The sequence below is a fragment of the Dictyostelium purpureum genome (genome assembly GCF_000190715.1).
Source record: "Dictyostelium purpureum unplaced genomic scaffold DICPUscaffold_439, whole genome shotgun sequence".
Classification (NCBI taxonomy): Eukaryota; Evosea; class Eumycetozoa; order Dictyosteliales; family Dictyosteliaceae; genus Dictyostelium; species Dictyostelium purpureum.
In genome coordinates, this window is record NW_003519774.1 from 1 (window position 1) to 24,450 (window position 24,450).

General features: G+C 24.4%; 10 protein-coding genes across 10 annotated transcripts; 4 read left to right on the plus strand and 6 right to left on the minus strand.

The window, feature by feature from the left end:
• On the minus strand, positions 1 to 1,190 carry DICPUDRAFT_93070 (uncharacterized protein; the record flags this gene model as incomplete). The annotated part of the gene is made up of 2 exons (XM_003293509.1): positions 833 to 1,190; positions 1 to 731 (listed from the first exon to the last, which is right to left on the minus strand). Coding segments are annotated over exons 1-2 (790 nt in total), but the record flags the coding sequence as incomplete, so codon positions are not given.
• A 699-nt stretch (positions 1,191 to 1,889) lies between these two features.
• On the plus strand, positions 1,890 to 2,531 carry DICPUDRAFT_42185 (uncharacterized protein; the record flags this gene model as incomplete). Its single annotated transcript, XM_003293505.1, has 1 exon — positions 1,890 to 2,531. The coding sequence occupies one exon, from the start codon at positions 1,890 to 1,892 to the stop codon at positions 2,529 to 2,531; it is 642 nt and encodes a 213-aa protein (XP_003293553.1).
• A 130-nt stretch (positions 2,532 to 2,661) lies between these two features.
• DICPUDRAFT_158427 (uncharacterized protein) lies at positions 2,662 to 5,292 on the minus strand (the record flags this gene model as incomplete). Its single annotated transcript, XM_003293510.1, has 2 exons — positions 2,662 to 4,295; positions 4,359 to 5,292. 2 exons carry the CDS (start codon positions 5,290 to 5,292, stop codon positions 2,662 to 2,664), a joined length of 2,568 nt encoding a protein of 855 aa, XP_003293558.1.
• A 753-nt stretch (positions 5,293 to 6,045) lies between these two features.
• DICPUDRAFT_95848 (uncharacterized protein) lies at positions 6,046 to 9,911 on the plus strand. Its single transcript, XM_003293506.1, has 3 exons — positions 6,046 to 7,862; positions 7,931 to 8,228; positions 8,286 to 9,911. Exons 1-3 carry the CDS (start codon positions 6,213 to 6,215, stop codon positions 9,818 to 9,820), a joined length of 3,483 nt encoding a protein of 1,160 aa, XP_003293554.1. The 5' UTR covers positions 6,046 to 6,212; the 3' UTR covers positions 9,821 to 9,911.
• DICPUDRAFT_93072 (uncharacterized protein) lies at positions 9,878 to 11,184 on the minus strand. The gene has a single exon (XM_003293511.1). The coding sequence runs from the start codon at positions 10,917 to 10,919 to the stop codon at positions 9,975 to 9,977; it is 945 nt and encodes a 314-aa protein (XP_003293559.1). The 5' UTR covers positions 10,920 to 11,184; the 3' UTR covers positions 9,878 to 9,974.
• A 367-nt stretch (positions 11,185 to 11,551) lies between these two features.
• Positions 11,552 to 12,531, minus strand: DICPUDRAFT_84105 (uncharacterized protein; the record flags this gene model as incomplete). The annotated part of the gene is made up of 2 exons (XM_003293512.1): positions 11,552 to 11,707; positions 11,776 to 12,531. The coding sequence occupies 2 exons, from the start codon at positions 12,529 to 12,531 to the stop codon at positions 11,552 to 11,554; spliced, it is 912 nt and encodes a 303-aa protein (XP_003293560.1).
• A 969-nt stretch (positions 12,532 to 13,500) lies between these two features.
• DICPUDRAFT_42183 (uncharacterized protein) lies at positions 13,501 to 15,111 on the minus strand (the record flags this gene model as incomplete). The annotated part of the gene is made up of 3 exons (XM_003293513.1): positions 13,501 to 13,898; positions 13,968 to 14,979; positions 15,040 to 15,111. The coding sequence occupies 3 exons, from the start codon at positions 15,109 to 15,111 to the stop codon at positions 13,501 to 13,503; spliced, it is 1,482 nt and encodes a 493-aa protein (XP_003293561.1).
• A 438-nt stretch (positions 15,112 to 15,549) lies between these two features.
• Positions 15,550 to 19,602, plus strand: DICPUDRAFT_158432 (uncharacterized protein; the record flags this gene model as incomplete). The annotated part of the gene is made up of 4 exons (XM_003293507.1): positions 15,550 to 15,553; positions 16,023 to 17,107; positions 17,649 to 17,998; positions 19,584 to 19,602. 4 exons carry the CDS (start codon positions 15,550 to 15,552, stop codon positions 19,600 to 19,602), a joined length of 1,458 nt encoding a protein of 485 aa, XP_003293555.1.
• A 444-nt stretch (positions 19,603 to 20,046) lies between these two features.
• DICPUDRAFT_84109 (uncharacterized protein) lies at positions 20,047 to 21,976 on the plus strand (the record flags this gene model as incomplete). Its single annotated transcript, XM_003293508.1, has 2 exons — positions 20,047 to 21,666; positions 21,746 to 21,976. 2 exons carry the CDS (start codon positions 20,047 to 20,049, stop codon positions 21,974 to 21,976), a joined length of 1,851 nt encoding a protein of 616 aa, XP_003293556.1.
• A 1,123-nt stretch (positions 21,977 to 23,099) lies between these two features.
• On the minus strand, positions 23,100 to 23,930 carry DICPUDRAFT_158434 (uncharacterized protein; the record flags this gene model as incomplete). Its single annotated transcript, XM_003293514.1, has 3 exons — positions 23,100 to 23,227; positions 23,293 to 23,498; positions 23,575 to 23,930. Coding segments are annotated over 3 exons (690 nt in total), but the record flags the coding sequence as incomplete, so codon positions are not given.
• Between the last annotated feature and the right edge of the window lie 520 nt (positions 23,931 to 24,450).

The following is a 24,450-nucleotide window of genomic DNA, read 5'->3' on the forward strand; positions in this document are numbered from 1 at the left end:
AAACTATATTATTGTTATTATCGGCATCGAAGATGGTTAGTTTAATACTCGAATTCAAATACCAATTTGAATTGTAATATGAAGTATTAAAGTAAAATAGCTTGTCGTTTAATAGATCTTTTTTGTAACCAAAGAGTTGAATTAATACCGGTATTTCATTAAATTCATATAGTGTTTTTTCATTGCTATTGTATTTTGATGATTGTATACTAATTTTATTATTTGTTAATATATATTTATTTATTAATGATTCTTGTTGTTGATGCTGCTCTTCGTGTTGTTCTTGTTGTTGATTATTAACTAATGTACATTTTATTAAGGTGTTATCATTATTAAATATTGACAGGTCTAGACACTGAGCATTATTGATTGATATTTTATTATAGTTGCTTTTTTTATTTATGGTTGTTCCTAAAAATTCACCATTTATAATAACTGAAAATGTATTATTATTGAAAATGGAATATATGTATTTGATAATTGGTTTTGGGGTGAATGAAACTGGTATGATTGGACCATTAGGTGAGTTTTCAATACTAAAGTTATATTCTAACAAATCCAAAGGTATTTGAGCATTAAATTCTTTCCCATTAAAGTTTGCTTTTATTTCTTGTTGATTTAAAAATAATTTAGAGTTTGCATTTAAATAATTCCCTTTTATTTTCAAAGTATTACCCTCTTGAATAGTCTCTAAGTTGAAGTTTCTATTATTATTATTATTATTACTATTGCTATATAAGATAATTAATAAAAGATAAATTAGTATGATATTTCCTATTTGTTAAAAAAGTTAAATATTATTACTATTGCTACTATAGTTTTCAATACTTACTAAGCACTTGTAATATATGTATAAAATAAAAACAATAACAATAAACTATATTTTATCATTATTATTATTATATACTCCCTATATATGCTATCCTTATTATAACATCAATGATTACTTTTTATTACAATGATTACTACAAATACTGCTTATTATAATATATTTTTATCATAAATGGATTGGAAAAATATAACAAATAAAAATTAAAAATAAAAAAATATAATTATAACAATTAAAATTAAAAAAAAAATATATTTTATAAAAATGTTATATTATTAACTTTTTATAAAAATTAACAATAAATTTAATATTATTTTTAATATTAATATAAAAGTATTATTTTATTTATTTGTTATTTAATACTATTATTATTATTATTTATTATTATTATTAAATTTTATATTTTTAATTTTTTAAATAGCACAAATTTATTTAAATTATTTAAATTATTTATTATTTTTTTTTAATCTATTTTTAAATATGTATTAAATAAAAAATTAAATTAAAAAAGGATAACAAGATGAAAATTTTGTTGTCCATTTATGTATATAATTTAATTATTATGTGTATTATTTGTTTTTTTTGAGTTTATTATTTTTGTGTGTGTGTGTTTTTTTTTGTTTTTTTTTTTTTTATTTAATTTTATTTTAATTTTATTTTTTTTTTGTTTTTTGTTTTTCATTTCTTTGATTCAAAAGAAATGTAGATTGTTATGTCTTTCTTCATTCAAGAAAATTTTTGTTTCGATTTTGATTTTTTGGGAAAAAATATTAGATTTAAAGAAATTAATAAAAAAACAAAAATTTTATTAAACTCTTTCGGACAAACATCATGATGTTGTATTTAGTTTAATAACTATCTATTTTTATATATTTCAGATAAAAAAAAAAAAAAAAGTAAAAAAAAAAAAAAAAAAAAAAAATTTTTTTTAATTTTTTTTTTTTTTTTTTTAATTGAAAAAAATGAAAAAGTAATATATTTTTATAAAAAAAGATAAAGTTTAAAAATAAAGAAATATTTTGTATCATAATAAATAGTATAATTAAATAAATTAAATTAAATGAATAAACAATTATCACCACCAGTTCAACAACAATATTTCAATATAGCTAATCAATGTACTAAAAAAATAGCGATGGTATGTGCTAGTAATCAGAATAGAAGCTTGGAGGCACACTATCTATTTGTTAAAACCGGATTCAAGAATATTAGATCATTTGGAACATCAGGACATTGTAAATTACCAGGTCCATCAATACACCAACCCAATATATTTTCATTTGGTACACCATATTCAGAAATTTATACAACTTTAAGAGACCAAGATCAAGAATTATATATTAAAAATGGTTTATTAAATATGCTAGAAAGGAATAAAAAGGTAAAGTTGGCACCAGAAAAATGGCAAGAGGAATTAAACGCTAAATTTGATATAGTTTTTACTTTTGATCAAAGAGTGTACGATGCTGTAATTGACGATTTGGCTCAAAGAGATATCACCACCCTAATGCAACCGGTACACATTATAAATTTACAAGTTAAAGATACACACGAAGAAGCTGTAGGTGGTGCCCAACATGCATTAGAAATTACTTCAATTATTGAAAACACCGAAGATTGGGAGGATAAATTAAATGATATTTTAGAAAACTTTTATAAATCGACTCAAAGACAAATATTACATACTCTTATGTTTTATTAATAAAAATATATAAATATTATATAAATAAAAAAGATATAAAAATTATTAATCACAGCATATCAAATTAATAAATATGAATATTTTGTTTTTTTTTATTTATTTGTTATTTGTTTATTTTTTTTTTTTTTTTTTATAAATCTTGAGAGTTCTGTTTTTGTTGGTTTTCAATTTCAATTGACTTTTCAATATCTTTAATCAATTGATCAGAGTGTTGATGTTCAATATCTACAAGTTGTTCTAATTCTGGATGTTCAACTTGAATACCATGTACACGGAATCTATAAATACAGGTGTATTTATAACCATAGTTTGAGAGAACATTTAATACGATATGACTAAACTCTTCTTCAGTTTCTACTACTTTAAAGGTTTGTATATGTCTATTGATAGTGGTGTTATAAGTAAATGTACCGAGATCGGTTCCAATGTCGGTAGAGTTAACGAGACCAATAACCTGGAATTGTTTGGGTGCAGATTCGATATGATGTGAAATAAGAGGATTTATATGTTCCATAGAAACTTCGTTAACTTTGATTCTTTTAGATAAACGAATAACAACAGTGCCTTGTTGACCATAAAAAGCCCAGCACGAACCAGTATTAACAGTTGGTTCTAAAATGGTATGTGCTTCATTAACTTTTGTTTTTGGGAGTATCCAATTGGATGCTATATTAAATAAATCAGTTGCAGTATTTGATAACTCATTAATAATATTCTTTGTTTTTTCTTGTTGTTGTTGTTGATGTTGTTCTTGTCTATTAGTTGGATAGCTTTTTGAAACTTTATAATGAGTGGCAAAGTATTCAATTGATGAGCCAGATTCAAGTAAAGCATAATCTACTTTAGCAATTTTATCGGCACTATAAACTTCTAAAATGTCGTCAATGAGTTCTCTGATGCCTTCAAGTGTGGAGATTGTCTTGTGAATAGATTCGATTGATGGATTGCTTTCAATGAAATTTTGAATCTTTGAAAATTGGTTGGTGATTTGGGTGTATTGAGCAGTGAGATGGTTAGATTGGCTATTGATCATATTTGATTGATCAGATGTTTGTTTTTGGAACTCTGATGTGATGGATTTCTTTTGATCTGAAATTAGTGTTTGAATGCTTGATGAAAGTTCATTTTCAAGTTTACCAGTAAACTCTTTCAAACTCTTTTCTAATGATTGATATTCGTTTAATAGTTGCTTGACTTTTTCTTTTCCATTGGTGTCTAATTCAAGTTGGTATTGTTTCAATTGCTCTGATTGTTGATCAATTAAGGCTTTGGACTCTTGGCCAAGTTGTGAGAGTTGTTGTTTGGATTTTTTTTCTAATTCTTCTAATTTCTTGCCAACTGTACCTTCGAGTTGAGTGGTAAATAGTTTGATTTGATCATTTGATTGTGTTGAAAGTTTGTTTAATGATTCACCTGCTTTACTTTCATAGATATGTAATGATTCGCTTGCTTTACTTTCATATATACCCAATGATTCGCTTGCTTTATTTTCATATCTTTCTAATTTCTCTTTTTCTAATTGATTAAATTCATTAATTGCTTTTTCTAAAACCTGTCTTAATTCTTTTTTGTTATTTTCATTATCGTTATAATGATCAATCATTTTTACAACCAATTTATTAACTCTATCTTCATCCATGCTACTTAATTTAATTAAATTGATATCATCTTTTAATTCTCTAATAATTTCTTGATTTTCTTTATTATTTGTATTTGATAATTCATTAATTTTTAATTCTAATTTACTGAATATTTTTGATTGTTCTAAAAAATTTATAATTAGTATTTATTAATTTAATATAAATAATATAATATAAAATTACTTACTAAAATAATCTTCTAACATTGGAATTAATTGTTCTTTTGTAATTGTATTTTCTATAGTTTTTGATGGTGATGTTGAATTTGGTAAATATATGTTAACACCATGATATCTAGTTGCAAAAAACCCAATGAGACCCAATACCGCCATTGATGCAATAATAACAATCCAAACAAATGTTTTTATTTTTGTACGAGGGTTGTTCCTATTTGATTCTGTGGTGTCAAATGGCCATACTGTAGAAATTGTATTTATACTATTATAATATAAATCATGAAGCTTTTGAAAAATATTTTTTGATTGGTTCCTATTTTGTTGTTGTTGAGTTAAATTTCTTTGTTGAGTATTGGCTTTATTTTGTTGTTGTTGTTGTAGTTGTTGTTGTTGTTGTTGTTGTGTTGTAGTTTGTGATTGGGGTGCTTGGAAGTTTTGAAGTAGATTTTGACCTTGTTGTTGATGATTTAATTGTTGTTGCTGTTGTTGTTGTTGTTGCAATAGTTGTTGTTGCTGTTGCTGTTGTTGTTGCAGTAATAATAAGGATTCTTTTAATTTACGTGGATTATTACCAGAATTGTAATCTTCATTTGAATAGTCTAAATTTCTACTGTTATCTGAATATGTTATATCTTCATCATCTTCAATATCGCTATCGTTCATATGGATATTGTTATTAGTGTTTCTATTATTATATACATTGGTTTGCTGAGTAGTGGTGGTGGTAGTGGTTGTTCGATTTCTAATGTTAGATTGATTATTATAATATTTTGTTACATCATTTAAAATATTGCTATTATGATTATTAGCAATACCGCTAGTATTACTATAATTAACTTGTGATGGTGTTTGGTATCTGTAGATTGAGGGTTGATCTTTATTTGCTATAACTGCCCTTTTTCTACCTGGTGACGATTTGTAGTTAGGTTTATAATCACCACTCATTTTTTTTTTTGTTTTTTTTTTTTTTGTTTAAAGATAAAAAATAGAATTAAAGAAAAAATAGAATTAAATAAAAATGTAAAAAAAATAAAAAAATAAAAAAATTTTAAAAAAAAAAATTAAAATTTTTTTTTTAATTTTTAAAACTTTTTTCAAATAATCTTTTGGTTGAACTTAACCGCCAAAATACCAATATTACTAATAAACAAATAAAAATAGAAAAAAAAGACCATTATGTATTTTGTATACATTTTTTAAAATAGGTGACATCTAAACCCTTTTTAAATAATTTTGAAAAATTTTATCCATTGAAGGATTTCTTTTGATAACTTTGAAAATCAATTTTTCTGCACTAGTTTCATTATTAATGGAATTCTTATTAGATTCTAAAACGATGATGCTCTTCTCCAAGATATGAATTGGGGGTGCGGCAGAAACCGAATAACCGGCACTAGTCTTTGTATCTTATTTTGAAGTTTAAACAAAATTTCAAATAATAATAATTTGTAGTTAAATAAATTACCCACAAAAATATTAAATAGAATTATCTTTATAAAAACAAACTTTATAAAAATATATAATATATTTAGCTAACTGGATGTATCTGGTTAACCATTTTCTTTTTTAGATAATTTTTTTTTAAATAATTTTTATTTTTTATTTTTATTTTATTTTTAATTTTTTTTTAAAATTTTGAAAAAACGATATCAAAAATTTTTTATTTTTTTTTTAATTTTTAAAATATTACCTTCGACATAATTATATTTATAATAATAAATAGTAATAATAATAAAAATAATAAATAAACCATAATTTATATTTATGAAAAATTAATTTACTTTTATATTTTATTTTTTTAAAATAAAAAAATAAAAATTTTTTTTAAAATTTTTTTAATTAAAATTATATTGATTTAAAAAAATATGAATTATAATAATGATTTATATTCTAGAAATAGAGGTAGTAAATTTTCAAGATTAGGGTTTAATAATAAAAATAATTATAGTTTTACAAATAATAGAAATAGTAGAAATAATAACAATAATAATAACTATAATAGTAATAACAATGGTGTAAATAAAAATGGTTTCATTAGTAGAGGTGGATACCTAAGCAAATTATACGCACAAATTGCATTACCACAGTTTATCAGCAACCATAAATATGTAATATTGGTAAAGAGATACTATAAACGATTCAACCAAAGTAAATACAGAAAGCTACAATTTGTTTTTCAAGTATTGGTATTATTTTTATTGTTACAACACACATTAAACAAATTTCAAAGAACTGACGACAGTGATTCAACATTAATAAGATACAGAAATAATTTATGTGTTCCCAAAGATTCCTATATTAGATCACCCGAATTTCAAGATGTATTTTCTTCTGACAATGTTTTATTCAACGGTAGAATCGACAAGTCAATACTGTGTAATGAATATTTAAATAAAGACCACCCAAAATTCAAGAAATTCATTTGGATATTTGTTGATAGTTTAGCACATGATCAAGCTTACGATATTATAGAGCCATTTAAAGAAACCTCCGATGTATATAGAGTTTTAACTCATGGTTTCAAATTTTCAACTGCAATTTACACTACATTCTTTACTGGTAAAATACCTACCAACTATGCTGGTAAACCAATCCGTTCCGATAATATATTCTATCAATTTAAAACAAGTGGTTTCAAAATGCATTTCGTTGGTCCAGAATTTCCTGCACCTGCTCTTTTAGCCGACTCACCATCAATTCGTAGATATTTCGATCAGTATACAATTGTCCCTGATGAAAGTCAATTGTTTACTCAATTATTTGGCGATATTAGAACCCACCACCCTTCTGAAGATAGTGTATACGAGAAATTAGATTCACTTTCATCTGGTGGAAAAAAGAGTGTAATGTTAACAACTAATCTTTTGGATGATAAAATTCACCGTAATGGAAAGACTCATCCACCAACACTTCAACTATTATCCAATTTCCAAAAAAATATACCTCTCGTAAAGAAATGGTTAGCTGCTCATCCTGACTATATTTTTATTTTAAATAGTGACCATGGTGGTAGTAAGACTGGTGGTCAACATGAAGGTGAGCTCCATGGTGCTAAAGATGGTGGCAATGAAGGTTTCTTTTTATTTTTTAATCAATTCCTCAAATCACACTCTGAAAACTTTAACAGACCCTGGTTAGATACTGTCGATTTAGCTCCAACTATTGTTCGTTACTTTAAGGATGTTAACATTCCATTGGAATCTTTAGGTTTAGTTTCTACAGCTCATCATGACGACAGTGTTGCAAATAAAACCTCAATTTATATTGACCTCTTAAACAATGCCATTCAAATTAGAGAACTTTGCAGACTCAAAAACTTCCCATACAAAGAAAGCGATTTTGAAAAAGCAATAAGTTTAGGTACTTCAATAATGGACATTGGTCCACAGCAGTTATCTCAAAAAATTGAAGACTTAAAGAAATTTATTATCAATATTAAAGAACCGATGGTAGAATTTAAAAAATTTCCAACTAATTATTTAATTATAATTGGCTTTTTAATTTTTGTTATTCAAGTAAGTTATTATTTCAATATTTATATTTATTATATTGTTTTACTAATCTCTTTTTATTTTTATTTTAGCTTATAAATTTAAATATTGAAATTACACAAAGCGATTTAATTTTAATGTTAAAAAATAATTTCTTACCAACAATATTGCCATATTTTTATATTTATATCGATTTCTTATTTTTAAAATTCGATTATCACAAACACTTTACAAATACATTCATATTTTATTTAATAATAATACCAATAATAATATTATATTTAATTTATAATTTAAATTTAGAAAAATACAGTAATGATATAAATAATTTATTATATAACGAGGATATTGATAACAATAATAATAATAATAATAATAACAATAATAATAGTGATTCATTAAACGAATTTAATGAAATGGATATCTCAGTTACACCAAATCAACAAGATATTCAAGGTCAACCAGGTTTACAAAATCAACAATTACCACAAACCATACAGCAACAACAAGCAAATCAACAATTAGATGATGAAAATATTAATCAAAATCATTTAGACAGAGTTCAAAAAGAAGATCAAAATAAAGAAAATAATAAAGATGACCAATCACCAAACCAACAATCAATTCAAATGATACCTGTACAACCCATAAACCCAGATGATTTAATACAGCTACAACAGTTAGAACAGTATAACATTGAACATCAAAAAGATATTCAAAAGAGCCAAGAGCAAATTCAATTGCAACAACAACAGTTCTTACAAGATCAGCAACTTTACCAACAACAGCAGCAAATCGTTATTAATAATATAGATTTAGATTGGTTACAAACATTATTTTTTAATATTTGTTTTATAATGTTTACATTTGTATCTGGTAATTTTGTTATAGAATTTTTACCAATGTTATACGAAATGTTTGAATCATTCAGATTCATTATAAACTACGTTTTACTATTCTATCTACTCTATTTATTAATACTTTCAAAGACCCAACTTCTTCAATCCAGTTCAAATGGCGGTGGATTTTCGATTTCAAATCTAATAATTAGCAATAACCCAATCAATGTTTTAAATTCAGCACAATCCAAAATGATATTTTTAAAGAGTGGTGGTGTTTATTATTTTATCGCACATTTGTTCTTTTTATATGACTTTACTGGCCACACTATGCCCTCTGTAATGCAGTTAGCCTATTTTATAATGGTATTACAAGTCCTCTCGTTAATTGCTCTTGGCAACTTTGTCGATGATGCCTTTATTGTTTCAAATTTACTTTTGTTTGCTGTTAGTACCGAAAATCAAAGATTCTATTTACTCGCTTTCTTTGGTCCACAACTTTATCTCTTATCAAATACCTATTGTTCAAGTGTTAGCTCATGGCGTTTAGGTCTTCAAACTAGCTCCTTCAATGGCAAACTTAAATCATTGTCACGTATGATTGTATTGTTCATGGTAACCCTTTCATTCAGATCCTACATGTTTATGGGTGGTCAGTTTAATATGAATGTCGATGTTAGGGCTGGTAATATCGGTTTGTTAAATATGGAAGATTATCCAACAGTTAGTGGTTTCTTAATGGTTTTCCATAAACTAGGTTACTTTTTCATTTTAATTACCTTTTTAATTAGACTTTCAAAATCATATAGTCACCAAGATATTTCATCGCAATCATCTTCAAATGTAATTTCAATTTCAAATAATAGTAACAACAATAGCAACAACAACAATAGCAACATTATCCCAGATAGCATGGAATTAAAGAGTTGGATTTTTAGAATTTTAGCACAAAAATCAATTGTATTAATGTGGATTTTTAATTTAAATTTCTGGCAATATAAAGATTATTTAGATTGTTTCATTTCAACTTTAATCATCTCGATTATAACAGTAGGTTTTGGTGTATGTTTACTTTTTGATGAATTATCAAAATTATTAAAACCAGCTGTATCTAAATATTTAAATAAACATCAATCATACTAAATAATAAACAATAGTAATCATTATAATAACAATAATAATAATAATATAAATTATAATAATAAAACATATATAAATTAATTTATTTATATTTAAAACAAATAAGTTACAAAAGTAGTATTACTTTTATTTAAATTTTAATTAATAATTTGGACTATTATTGTTTTTGTTGGATTGGTAACTTTTTTTGTGGTTGTTGTAACCAGAATGATTTGTAATATTCAGAACCAGATCTATAGAATTGATTAATGTAGAAACATTCATATTGATAGGACATCCAGATCGAGAAACATTTGGGACAGTGTGGAGTATTATGTAGGCAACCTTCTCTCTTCATACAACTTGCGAATGAATCTAAATAGCTTAAACAGTTATCTGATTTCAATGCACCAACTTGTACATCGACGCAAACATTATCGCCTTCACTTTTGCACATACACATACCGGTACCACATTCACTTGTGCTTGAACAATTCTTTAAAAACTCTTTGTAAACTACGCATTTATTTGTTTTGGCATCGCAGATATGTCCTTTGAAAACACTGCATTCTCTTGATGACTTACATGTAGCAGCTAATGGTTTGGAATACTTTTTAATACATTGGCCATCAACACAGAAATGGGTAATTGGGCATTGATTGTCTATGGTACATTTTGAACCTTCTGATCCTACAGGTTTACATTTACCAGTTGCATTTTTAGCTTCGTTGGAGGCCATTGAACAATACTGATTGAATCTACAGGTTTCTTGACTAATACAACAGTCTCTATCATCTATTGCACATTTTCCATTAATACATGATGATGAGCTACAGTAACTTTTATCGTCACAAGCTTCACCTACATTTAAAATATCTTTACAGTGGGAATTTTGACAAACACGGTATGGACCACACTCTCTATTATCATTACATTTATCATTGTCATTGTCAATTGGTTTACTACATGTTCCACTTGAGCCGCAAAACAATGGTAACTGGCAATCACTGTGATGTTGACATTTGGATCCTATTGGCAATTTCTTTGGGTTTGAAAAGCATAGATCATATGATAAAATTGCATGTATTTGAATTAAAATTATAAAAATAACAATTACTTTCATTTCTTTATTTTTAAAAATAATTATTTTATTTCTTATTTAAAATAATTAATCTAATGAAAAAATGAAAATGAAAATGAAAAATGAATGATATAAATAATTAAAAAAATTAAAAATTTGAAAATAAAAAATATTATTATAATTATTATTTATTAAAAAAAAATAAAAAAACCAATAAAAAAATAAATTATTTGTTTATTTGTTTTTGATTTAATTTTTTTTTTTTAAACACAAAAAAAGTTGTTAATAGATTTATTACAGATAATACAAAATGTACCATAATATTAAAAATAAATAAAACAAAGAATATTAACATTATTGAACATTTCCTGTAGTTGCTCTTAACTGCAATATTCAATTTAAAAGAAAAGAAAAATATTATTATACCAAAAAAAATAGTTATGCTAATGGGGTAATAATTCAAACTAGTAAAATTAAAATATTTGATTATTTTTAAAATCTTATAAATAAAATATAATTAAAATAAAATTTATTTTAATAACCCCCATTATAAAACAAATAAATATAAAAATTTAACTATTATTTCTTTTTTTTATGATTAAAATTACTTGCTTATAATTAATAGCTAGTTTTTATCATATAAATTATATGATATAATAAAATTAATTTTATTTTTACAATTTATCATCTGGATGGTTGATTATTTTTTTTTTAATTTTTGAATTTGACAATCCAAATAAAAATGATACAAATATTGCGATTAAGAGTGTTAAACCACCAAATAACCAAGATTTATAATAAAAAGGTGTGTTTTTAATTTCATATTTTTCCTATTTTAAAAAATAAAATATTAATAAATTGTTGATTATAAAAAAAAAAAAAAATTTTAATAACTTACCAAAATAAAAAAATTGTAATTTTTTAAATAATCAATATGATGAACTCTCAGTTTCTTTGCAACTTCTCCATTTCCATCTTGACAGATACCGATATAATTTTCGTCCATATCATCGACACATATTATTTTTAAGATATTGGACTGTTTCATTTGTTCTCTGATTGCTTTCTTTAAATAATCTTTTGAGCCCATTATTATATATATACTGAAACCGATCATCGTGAGGAGTATTATTATTAGAACAAACTTTACTATGGACTGTGCCACTTTTCTGCGCTTTTCATTTTTATAGTCGGTTACATTTACAAAATGGAATACTACCCCCACTATGAATAATAAAAACGTGAGAATTATATATGCTTTGAAAATGGTAAAAAAATTTTTATAAAATTTATAAAGGGGTGAATTATTATTATAATATATTCTATGGTATTGATTGGTTTTAGTGGTGTTGAAAAAAGTGATTTCATTTTGAGTTTCTGAAAGAGAGTGGTTGTTTTTGTTATTGGTTTTTAAATGTAATTGTACAGAGTGATTATAGGTTAAAGTTTCGATATCTATATATTCATCGGTAAAGAGGTATTCGGTTTTTTGAAATAGTATAGGTGGGTCTTCTACATCTTTGTTTTTGGTCACAGTATAATTATAAGTTTTAACATTTAATAAATATTCTGAATCAGAATTTGTATTTATAAAACTTATTATTAATACTAAAACTGATATTAAAAAATAAAAATGACATGATTTTTCATTCATTTCATCAATTATTTTTTAGATATAATATTATAAAAAAAACAAAAATATTTATAAATATATATAAATTTTAATCAAACACATACAATATTTGATTTATAATTAAAAATATCCTTTTTTATTAATTATTTTTTCAATTTATTTAATATTATCATTACTAATAATTGTATTATAAATTAAAAATAATAAAAATGTTTTAAAAATAAAAAAATAAATCAAAAAATATTAATTTTAATTAAATTAAATTTATTTATTACTCGGATACAATTATTTTATTTTTTTATTTTTTATTTAACAAATAATGAAAATCTAAATTAAAAATATACTTGAACACTCACACAGACAAAGACAAAGACACACACAACCCCCACTTATTTTTGTTTTTTTTTATTATATTAAATTTTCCTTTACCCACACCTCCCAAATATTTTATTTAATAAAATTTTATATAATTATGGTAATAAAATAATTTACACAGTTACAAAAGTAAGTAGTATATTTAAAATGTACAATCTACATATCCCACCACTACCACTACCACAACTATTTAAATATATATAATAATATTAAATCACAATATATAAAAATATTGTCATAAGGAATTTGTAAATTAAAAATAAATTGGTGATATGATAATAAAAATGGTCCATTGTTTATGTATAAATATAATAAAATTTTAAATGTAATAAGTAAATAAAAAACTAAAGATAAAAGAGTATTTATTAAATTTATAAACATTTTTAATTGAACTAGTTATAAAAAAAAAATAAGAAATGATATTTTAAAATTAAATAAAAAAGAAAAAAAAAGAATAAAGGTTTAAAAACTTTTAATTTAATAATAAATAATTACACATAGATGATAGTTTCTTTAAAATATAATACCCCACCAACATATACTTTTATAAAAAAAACAGTTTATTTTATATTAATAAATAATAAAATAATTTGTAATTTAAAATAAAATATAATTTTATTGACGTTTTTTAAGAATAACATTAAAATCTCTACATTGGGAAACTAAACCTACCAGCCCTTTTTCATTAATTGGTTTGTGTGGGCTGGGGTTAACGAAAATAAAATTTTTTACTAATAAAACAGCTGATAAAAATAAAATAATTGTGCCAAAAGAATTACCGGGACAAACTCTTTTTCCTACACCAAAATGATATATCTTTTTTTTTTCTTCAGTCAAAAATCTTTCCGGTTTAAATATTAGTGGATCCTCCCAAAACTCTTCGGATAAATGAGTGCTACCAAGATTCTTTATAATTTGGGTACCCTTTGCAATTTTGTAACCATTAATTTCCACATCATCTGATGTTACGAATGGTTCAGGGATTGGCACTACTGAAAAATATCTGTGTGTCTCTATAAAAAAATTAAATCCACAGTTAATAAAAAAAAATTGTTTTTTTTTAAATGTTATTTTATCTTTACCCCTAAGTACTGCATTGGTGTATGGATATTTTGTTTGATCTGAATAAGTAATATCGTCACTTGTATTATTATTTCTAATTTCTTCAAATATTTTTTCTTGAATATGTGGATTATTAATTAGTGCTACTATAAAAAATGATAATGTATTTGATGTTGTATCTAAACCAGCTACAATTACATCTGAAGCTGAGAATAAAACTGATTCATATTTTATTTCCCCTTGTAAATACATATCATAGTAATACTCTATTAGAGGCTTATTTGTTTGAATTGTTTCATCATTATCAAAATTATTACTTTTATTGTTATTTAATTTTTCTAAAATGTTATTTGAATAATTTCTAAAATAAAAGAAATCAGATAATATACTACTTTTGCTGGTGTTAATTAAATCGATTGGTATCATTAAAGGAACATAATCTGAATATATAAACTGACCAGCTGTTTGAAATAACCTTGAAACTATAACAATCATTTTTGAAATTTTTTCGTCATCCTCTTCTCTTCCAAAAGTAAATTCAAGTATTATCTTTAATATAAATCCTTTTATGTAAAATGGAAGATTTTCTACAACTGTTTTATCATCTTTGTAGATTTTTTTCATCATATCCCCAACATTTTTATTTACATTAAATAAACTATTTCCATTAGTTAATTTTCTTGTTGTGATTTCCCCAATTAAAATATTTTTTAATTTCTTATGATAATCTCCATTTGAAAATAATATTTCCAAATCTTTTGCAAAATATCTACTCATTCTAATATATCTATTCTCAAATAGTTTCCAATTCTTTATAAAACTTTCTTCCATAATACTGCCACCTGTTAAAACTACTGTTTCTACATTACCTAATCTTAACCTAAATATTGAACCATATTTTTTATATAACTCATCTAAATTTGCTGGTACATCTTTAACATTAATTTGTAATAAATTTCCAAATATAGGGACTCCTTTAGGACCTGGTATTAATTGATTTAATCTTTTCTTTTTATCTAGATAAACTAAATCCTATAAAAAAAAACTCATTAAAAAAATGAAAAATGAATCCTTATTATTTAAATAATTTACCTTAATTACTAATATAGTTACTAATAAAAGTAATATCATTATAAATGTATTTACTATTTGCAATACAACCATTATATTATTTTTTTTAAAAAAAAAGAAAAAAAAAGATATATAATAAAAAAATTAAATTATAAAATAGAATCTTTTTTTTCCACTTCAAAAAAAAAGAAAAAAAAATTTAAATAAAAAATTAAAAAAATAAAATCAAAAAATTAATTAATTAAAAAATTCAATAATTATTATTATAAACAAATCTTTTTTTTTTTATATGGCATCTTTTACTATTTATATATAAAAAGATTAAATGTTTTTTTTTTTTTATAATTAAAATCTTTTAATTTTTGTCATGACCAAAATTGAAATTTATTTAATAACCTATCGAAAAGATAAAATTAAATTTAATTTTTGTGTGGGAATTGAAATTAAAAAAAAAAATAAAATTAATATTTTAAAAAAACTGGTGCATATAAAGAAATGGAACCAGAAATACAGAATTCGTTTTCTTAAAAAATGAGTTTAATTAATATTTATTTGAATAATTTTTTAAAACTTGGATTTTAAAGTAATCATCATTATTTGAGAATAATTAATGGAATATTATCAAGAAAATTTCTATTTTTTTTTTTTTTTTTAATAAAATTTTAGCAAAAATTTTTTTAAATATAAAAACAAATTAATTTATTTTTTATTTTTATTATTTTTTAAAAATCAAATCAAATCAAAATAATAACATAGCTAGCTTATATTTATGACACAACTTCCAATTATTTTATATAAAGATATTATAATTTTAATATTAAATCATTTATTTAGTTCAAAAAATAAATCAAACCTTCACATTAATTTAAAAACACAAAAAAACCTATATATATCAAAAAGGAATGAAACCATAAAATATTCTTTAGTTTCAAAAAACTGGTTCGAATATGTATCTGGTATTTTAACAAATACTATTTTAAAATACAAAAACTATTATATTTTAGAACCATTTATCAATAAATCAAAAACTATAAACAACTACTCTTTAATTAGATTAGAAAACTCGATTGGTGTCTATGATGCACCCAAAGAACCCTATCCAATCATTTATGACTCGTATGGAAAAGATGTAAATAACGACTCTATAAACCAATATAGAAAGATATTGCTTACAAATTTAGATTGGGATGGTAGCTTTCCACCACTAAATCCAACCGATGAATGGTATCCAAAAACCAAAGTTTGTTTCGAAGTTACCCCAAAGACGATTCATAAATACTATGATGTATTTGATCAAAATATAGTTTATCAAGTAAATGCCAATAGCGATATTACACAAGATTCCAAACAAGATTTTATGAACCAACTCATTCATTTAGGTGCAAAAAGAATTATATATTCAGATACACATAAAACCTACAATATATCAGCACTATTGAACAACAATACATTAAAATATATAGTCATTAAAAGACCAATAGAGCCAAAAGATTTAGCAGAACTAAACAATGATATAACAGTCTTGAAATCAATAGATTTTATTATGGATTTGGGTAAAGTTATAACACTCAGAGCACAGTCATCCGAGAACTGGAGTCAAATGGTGGAGAAATTATCGAATAACAAAACCATTAAGGAATTTAAACTTCTTCTAGCAGGAAAAAGCCAAATTAAAAAAAGGGACCCTATTAGTCGTGGATTTAAAAAAATTTTAACAAGTCCAACATGCCCAATCAAAACACTATGCCTTGAAGGTTTCGGGTTTGTCGATGGTATATTTCTAGATGCATTATCTCAAAACAAAACAATCTCAACCTTATCACTTATAAACACAAAAAATATTGATCAAATAATTACACAAGTTTTACCAATAAATAAAAGAATCAGAAACCTTACCCTTTCAAGTCATAATGCTAAAATCAGTAATATCGATATTTTAAAACTTATTCAGATAAAACAAAAAGATATAGACTTATACTCCCTAACATTACATTCAATCGAAAATGGCGAATACAATAATATAATAAACTATTTATCATCAAATCAATTACCAATAAAAGAAATTAATATTCAAAGAGGCTTTTTCAATGTAAAACTGAAAGATACAATAATTAATAATCAAATATAAAATAAAAAACTTGTAAAATAAAAGATATTTAATTTAATTTTAAAACTTTTGTTAATTATTTTATTTATTTATTTATTTATATAATTTTATTTATATATAAGTATGTATGATGAAAAATTTATTAACAAAATGTTATATAGACAAAGACACCAAAAAATAATTATAAAAAGAAAGATACCTGAATTTTTCATAGAAGGAAATTATTTAGTTATATCTGTAGATATTTATTTATATGTGTATTTTTTTTTTTTTTTTTAATGAAATATTTTGATTGCATCTATTGGCATAGGTTGAATAGTTGATGGACGATTTACATTTTATGTGGTATCACTAGTTTCTCATTAGCATTTTTTATTAATAACAAAAAATACAATAACTATAATAATAACAATTACAATAGCAATAACATTAGAAACAACAATAATAGCACCCACACCCAAGACCCACACCCAATCAACAATGATTTAACTGTACAATTAACCCCAATGGTGATTGTGCATAGGCTGATGCTGATGGTCCAGAGGTAGAGGCTGATGCTGATGGTGCAGAGGCAGATACTGGTGCAGATGATGCTGATACTGATGCTGATGCAAATGGTGCTGATGCCGATGGTGCTGATGCAGATGGTTCTGATGCTGGTGGTTCTGATGCTAATGATACAGATTCTGATGCAGATGGTGCTGATACAGATGAAGCAGGTGCATATGATGCTGATACAGATGCAGATGGTGCAGAGGCAGATGCTTATGGTGCAGAGGCAGATGCTTATGGTGCAGAGGCAGATGCAGATGGTGCAGAGGCAGAGGCAGATGCTGATGGGGTTAATTGTACAGTTAAATCATTGTTGATTGGGTGTGGGTCTTGGGTGTGGGTGCTATTATTGTTGTTTCTAATGTTATTGCTATTGTAATTGTTATTATTATAGTTATTGTATTTTTTGTTATTAATAAAAAATGCTAATGAGAAACTAGTGATACCACATAAAATGTAAAAAACAAGTAATAAATCTATTTTAAATAAATTAAATTGTAAATTATTTTATATAATATATTATTATTGTTATTATTAAAAATTATTATATGTGCCAAATATTATAATGAAAAATAAAAATGTATAATTATTTGTATGTATATAAAATAAAGTAAAAAAAAAAATAATAAAAAAAAAAATAAAAAACTTTTTAATGAAAGAAAATTAAAAAAAAAAGTAAATTTAACATTTTTTAAAAAAATTTTAAACAGTGTGTAATGAAAAAGGAAACAGTGTGGCTGGTCATGCAACTTGAAGAAAATAATATAATTACAAATACTTCGTTTGGTTCATGTCACACTAATTTGCAATTTTATGAAATCATTATCACCACAAAATACCCAAATTAGAATCAGTGTTGGATATAATAAAATAGATTTAAAAATGTTTGAATTAAATTCAAATTAATAAAATTAAATAAAAATAAAAGATTTTAAAAAATTTGCTTTTTTATTACTTATATCAAAATTTAATTAAATAAATATAGTTTATTATTTATTTAAAAAGTTTGTCGACAATAGTTTTTTAAAAGCTTCATCTGAATAGTTGTCTTTGGAATTGCAGTTATCTGAATGAAGCAATAATGCATCCTTTATTCATCTTTTTGGTTGGTTTTGATTTTTTCATTCTCTTCTCTAAATATTTTGACTAAATCATGATATTCGTTTAGAGTGTTTTGGTATTCGTTTAGTATTGATTCGTATTGCTTACATTGGCCGGCACCTGACTCTTTGAGTAAATCAATTTCCATCATAAGATCCCTTATTTTGCTGTGACCAATTTCAAAAATTTCGTTATTCGATTCACCAAGCCTTTTTATTTCTTCTTCTTCTTTTTTGATTTTATAATTTTTGAATTCCCTCTCTAAAATATGAGATTTTTTTTTAATCATTTGAATTCAATATTGTTTCTTTTTTGCTATTGATATCTTTAATCTCTTCATTTTAAATAGTTATTACATTATATGATATACACAACTATTAAAGTTTCATTGATTATTTTACATTATGTATACAGTAATTTATATATATATGTTATTGCTTTTTTAAATAGTCAAAAAAAAACAAAAAAAATTAATTTTTTTTTTTTTTTTATAAATTATTTAAATACAATATTTTTTAAAAAATAAAAAGATGACAATGTAAAAAATTAAATAAATATATATAATGAAATATTATAAAGATAAACATATTTTAAAAAAACATTTATCAGAGATAGAAGTGGTAGTTGATTTATTTTTTTTTTTTTTTTTTTTTCAAAATAATTATAAAAATAATTCATTTCTTTTTTTTTTTAATTTATTTTAATTACCCAATTTATATTAAATACACCCACCAACTTTTTAGAAATCAAATATAATGCAAAATATTATTTGATTTGTAATTGTAATAAATATGTTAAATTAAAGTTGTCCAGTATCAAATTAAAATCCATGCTTAAAATAATAAATTTTTTTTTTGAAAATCATGATGTTCGTAAATTATGTATTTACTTTTTCCTTTTGCGGACCCACTGTTTAATTCATACCACTATTAAAAAACCTTGTGTGGGAAACCTCATTTTTTTATAAAAATTTCAAAATTTTTTTTTTTTTTTTTTTTTGAAATTTAAAGTTTAAAATTTAATTTAATGTTTTTTTTTTAATTTTCATTCCAAAAGAAATTTTTTTTTTTAATTTTTTTTCTTTAAAATTTTATTTACATATAAATAATTTTTTACATATAACTTTTATATAATAACAAATACAATAATAAAATTTAATAACATCAATATCATTTTATATTAATTAAATAATTACAACTATCAATAAATAATAGCTCACAAATCACCTTTCACATCACTATTATTTAATAAAAATAGTTTAATATAAAATGAATTATTTAGAAATTTTATATTTATTTATTGTTGCAACCATCGGTTTATTACTCAGTTTTTATGTAAATAAAAATTTATTCAACAACAATAACAATAATAATAACAACAACGATGGTTTCTCCAGCAACAATAACAACAACAATAACAACAACCACCAAAATCAAAACTCACCAGCCCACAATACTGCCCCAGTAGATATACAACAAATTCTACAACAACAACAACAACAACAACAACAACAACAAAATCAACAGCATCAATTTTCAAATCCACAACCACAACTACCACAGCCACAATCGCCATCACAGCCACAATCACAACAAAAAAGCACTGTATCAACCCCAGGCATTAGAAAATTATTTAAAGATCTTGATGAATATGAACGACAACAAGAAGAAGAAGAAGAAGAGCCAGAACAAGAACAACAATCACAACAAAGCTCTCAAAACCCACAACAATTTCCATATTCAAGGGGACAAGCCAGCCATTACCCATCATTTGATATAAATCAATCACGTTATACTGCCAGTGCTTATTCTCAAACAACCACTCAACCACAACAACGCCAACAACCATCTTCAAGTGCTCAGAACTACCCATCATTAAATAGAGCACATTCTCGTACCGCTGTTGATGCTCCACCAACTACTGAACCACAACAACACCCACAACCAACTCATTCATCCCCAAGTGCTCATAGCTACCCAACATTAAACAGAGCACATTCTCGTTATACTGCCGGTGCCAATGTTCCACCAACCACTCAACCACAACAACATCCACAACCAACTCATTCATCATCAAGTGCTCATAGCTACCCAACATTAAATAGAGCACATTCTCGTTATACTGCTGCTGCCAATTCTCCACCAACCACTCAACCACAACAACACCCACAACCAACTCACTCATCATCAAGTGCTCAGAGCTACCCAACATTTAATAGAGCACATTCTCGTACCGCTGCTAATGTTCCAACAACCACTCAACCACAACAAAACCCACAAACAACCGATTCATCTTCAAGTGCTCAGAACTACCCAGCATTTAATAGAGCACATTCTCGTAACGCTGTTGATCCAAATCCACCAAATTCATCACCAGCTTTCAATTCAACAGGTGTCCCAACTTCAGCTAGTAACACTCCAATGAAGAAGAGATCATTAGAGTCTGATGAAGAAGATTTAGAAATTAAAATGGGAACCAAAAAAAGACATAGATATGAAGATGAAGAAGAATTAAAAAGGGTTCAAAAAGAAAAGGAACGTTTAGAGATGGAAAGATTGGAAAGGGAAAAGGTAGAATTGGAAAGAATAGAAAAAGAGCGTGAAGAAAAAGAACGTGAAGAAAAAGAAAGATTAGAAAAGATAGAAGAAGAGGACCGTATAAAAAAAGAACAATTAGAAAAGGAAAGAATGGAAAAGGAACAAGAACAAGAGGAACAAGAAGAACAAAAAGAAGAAGATAATAAATGCTACATTTGCCTTGAAAATATGGAGACCGAAAGCATTGCCACCATTGACTGCAATCACAAATTCTGTATTGATTGCATGGATACATGGCATAAAATCAAAAATACTTGCCCATTATGTAGAGCAAGATTTTATACTATTAAAGTAAGTAAATTCATACATTTATATTTATACTTAATAAATAAAAAAATATATATTAATTTTTTTCATTTTATAACTGTAGAGAGCCGGTCAAGAACCAATCATAGTAGGCGATGTTGAAAATAGAGCCCATGAACAAGAATTAGATTACAACTTCCTTGATGATTCCAATAATTCTGATAATGATAATGATAATGACTCCGATGATGAATTTAGTGGTGACATGGACCAAGTTTATCACCGTTTATTACGTCGTCGTTTTATTCATAACATTTACGAACCAATATTTGATGATTATATAAATATGAATTAATCATGAAATTGAGGGCGATTAAATTAATAATTTAGGTACTTTATTCGAAGTTTCATTAAACGAATATGATGAAGTCCTTATTATTAATTAACTCGTTTCATTCATAGTTTCATTGATAGATCCCAATTACATTTATATACATCATCCGAAAATTCGTTAAATAAGTTCAAAATAGTCAAATCATTATCAATATTTTAATAATATATATATCATCATATTGTTCAGCTCTGAAACAAAAAAAGCAAAGTAAATTTATAATATTAAAGTTCCAGTTCCAAATAATTATATAGAAATCAAAAAAGGTAACTATAATAATAACATTTAAATAATTCATATTTTTAAAAATAAAAGAAACTAATATTTAACTTTAATTCTTATTTAGCCTAATTCCAATTCTTTATTCCTCAATATCAATACATTCAAAGCTTCTAATCTAACGTTGCGATCAAATATTCGAAAACAAAGTTCACGACAATATTCAACTTAATCAGAACCAAAAAACAGAGTCACGCTTCCATTTAATGCCAATCACCATCCACTCAGAACCGTATTCCAGCAGTATAAACACCCTCTACAACCATCAACAATCACACTCAAAAACATATTCCAGCAGTATAAACACCCTCTACAACCATCTAACAATCACACTCAAAATCATATTCCAGCAGTATAAAACACCCTTTACAACCATCACACAATCGCGTTCAAAGTAATAATCTAGCAGTATAACCCCACCCCCCCCAAAATACACATAAATTTTTTGAAAACATAGCTGATTTCATCAAGGTAATAACAAAAATAAATCACTATGTAATTAATAAAAAAAAAAAATTGAAACATATATCATGTATTTATATATCATTGCAATATAATAAATGTATGAACCTCAACCCCATTGTATGTGGTTTTAATTTTTTTTTTTTTTTTTTTTTTTTTTTTTTTTTAATTTTTTTTTATTTTTTATTTTTTAAAGACAATCAAATAACAAATAGAAATTGAACAAATTATGAATATATAAAATTAACTGTTATTTTAAAAAATAAACACTATAAGATCATAATAACTATTACTTTACTATTAAATTTTTCATTTTATTTTATCTATTTATTCTTTTTTTTTTTTTTTATAAAACAGACGACTTTTCTAAAAGATAATCAATTAAAATTGGGGCTGATATTTCAAACCTTGAATTTATATAGTAAAACAAACCAAAATTTGAAAGTGTAATCAAGTCACTGTAGTTAATATCCTCTATAAAAAAATTAAATTTAATATATAAATAATTGTTTAATATCTAAAATTAAGAAATAACTTACCAACCGATGAAGTTTTTAAGACAATACCATTTAAAATATCACCCAATGAAGATTTTGCTACATATGATTTTAAGAAATAATATTGCTGTTGCTGTTTCATTAAATCAAAAATTGATTTTTTAATTGAACCAAAATTTGAAAGATCTTGTCTATTTCTTAATTGACTTGTTAAAGCAATACCAAATATACCATTTAGATGTGGATCTCTATAGTTTATAATTAGAAAAAATAAGTATTTGAAATTTAAAATTTTGGATATTAATAATAATTTTAATTTAATACCCATTGCTATAAAAATATAATTGATTGAGAAAATCATCGTTCAGATGAATGCCATTATCTTTTGACCATTGTAAAAATAAAGATTTTGTTTCCTCTTTGGTAGCTTTGGATAGAAATACATTTGAATCGAATGATACAGGCGATGAAGTATTGAATCTAAGTAATAGTGACGATAATTGGAACAGATCATAATTCCCGAAAAAAACAATTGATTGAATAATTCCTGATGGATGGTCTCTTAACCTTTTTAAAAATAACAAAAAATCTTGAACATCATTTTTACCCAAAACATTTTGAAAATCGTCAAATAATAATACAACTTTTTTTTTATAATTTTTTAATGTTGTCAACATAAACTATAAAATTTTAAAATTAATTAATATTAGAATTTTATTTATATAAGTGTACAAACTTACATTAAAATAATCAGTGTTTTGGCCCCCCAAAAAATTTTGGTCTAGCTCTTTGCAAATAAATGCTGAAATGTCTGTTGATAAGTTTAAAGGAAAAGAAATTCTGTTTTGAAGTTAATTATCATTATTATTTTCTAAAAGAAAATATTATATTTCAATACATACGCCAAATTAAAAAATTCATTATTCATTGCCAATGATTTCATGTGGAATGTTTTCCCACTCTTAAAAGATCCCATTACAATGGTATTATAACCCAATTTTATATTATCGGTTAATTCGTTTAATTGGAGATTGTCACAACTGATATAATAACTATTATTTATATCCACACTATTGATTTTAAATGATCTTTTATCATTTATAGGAATTGATTCTTTTAAACTACCATTATCATCATTTGGGATAATGTGATTCTTATTGCTTTTACTCCTTTTTTTTCGATTATTTTGTTTGTTTTCTT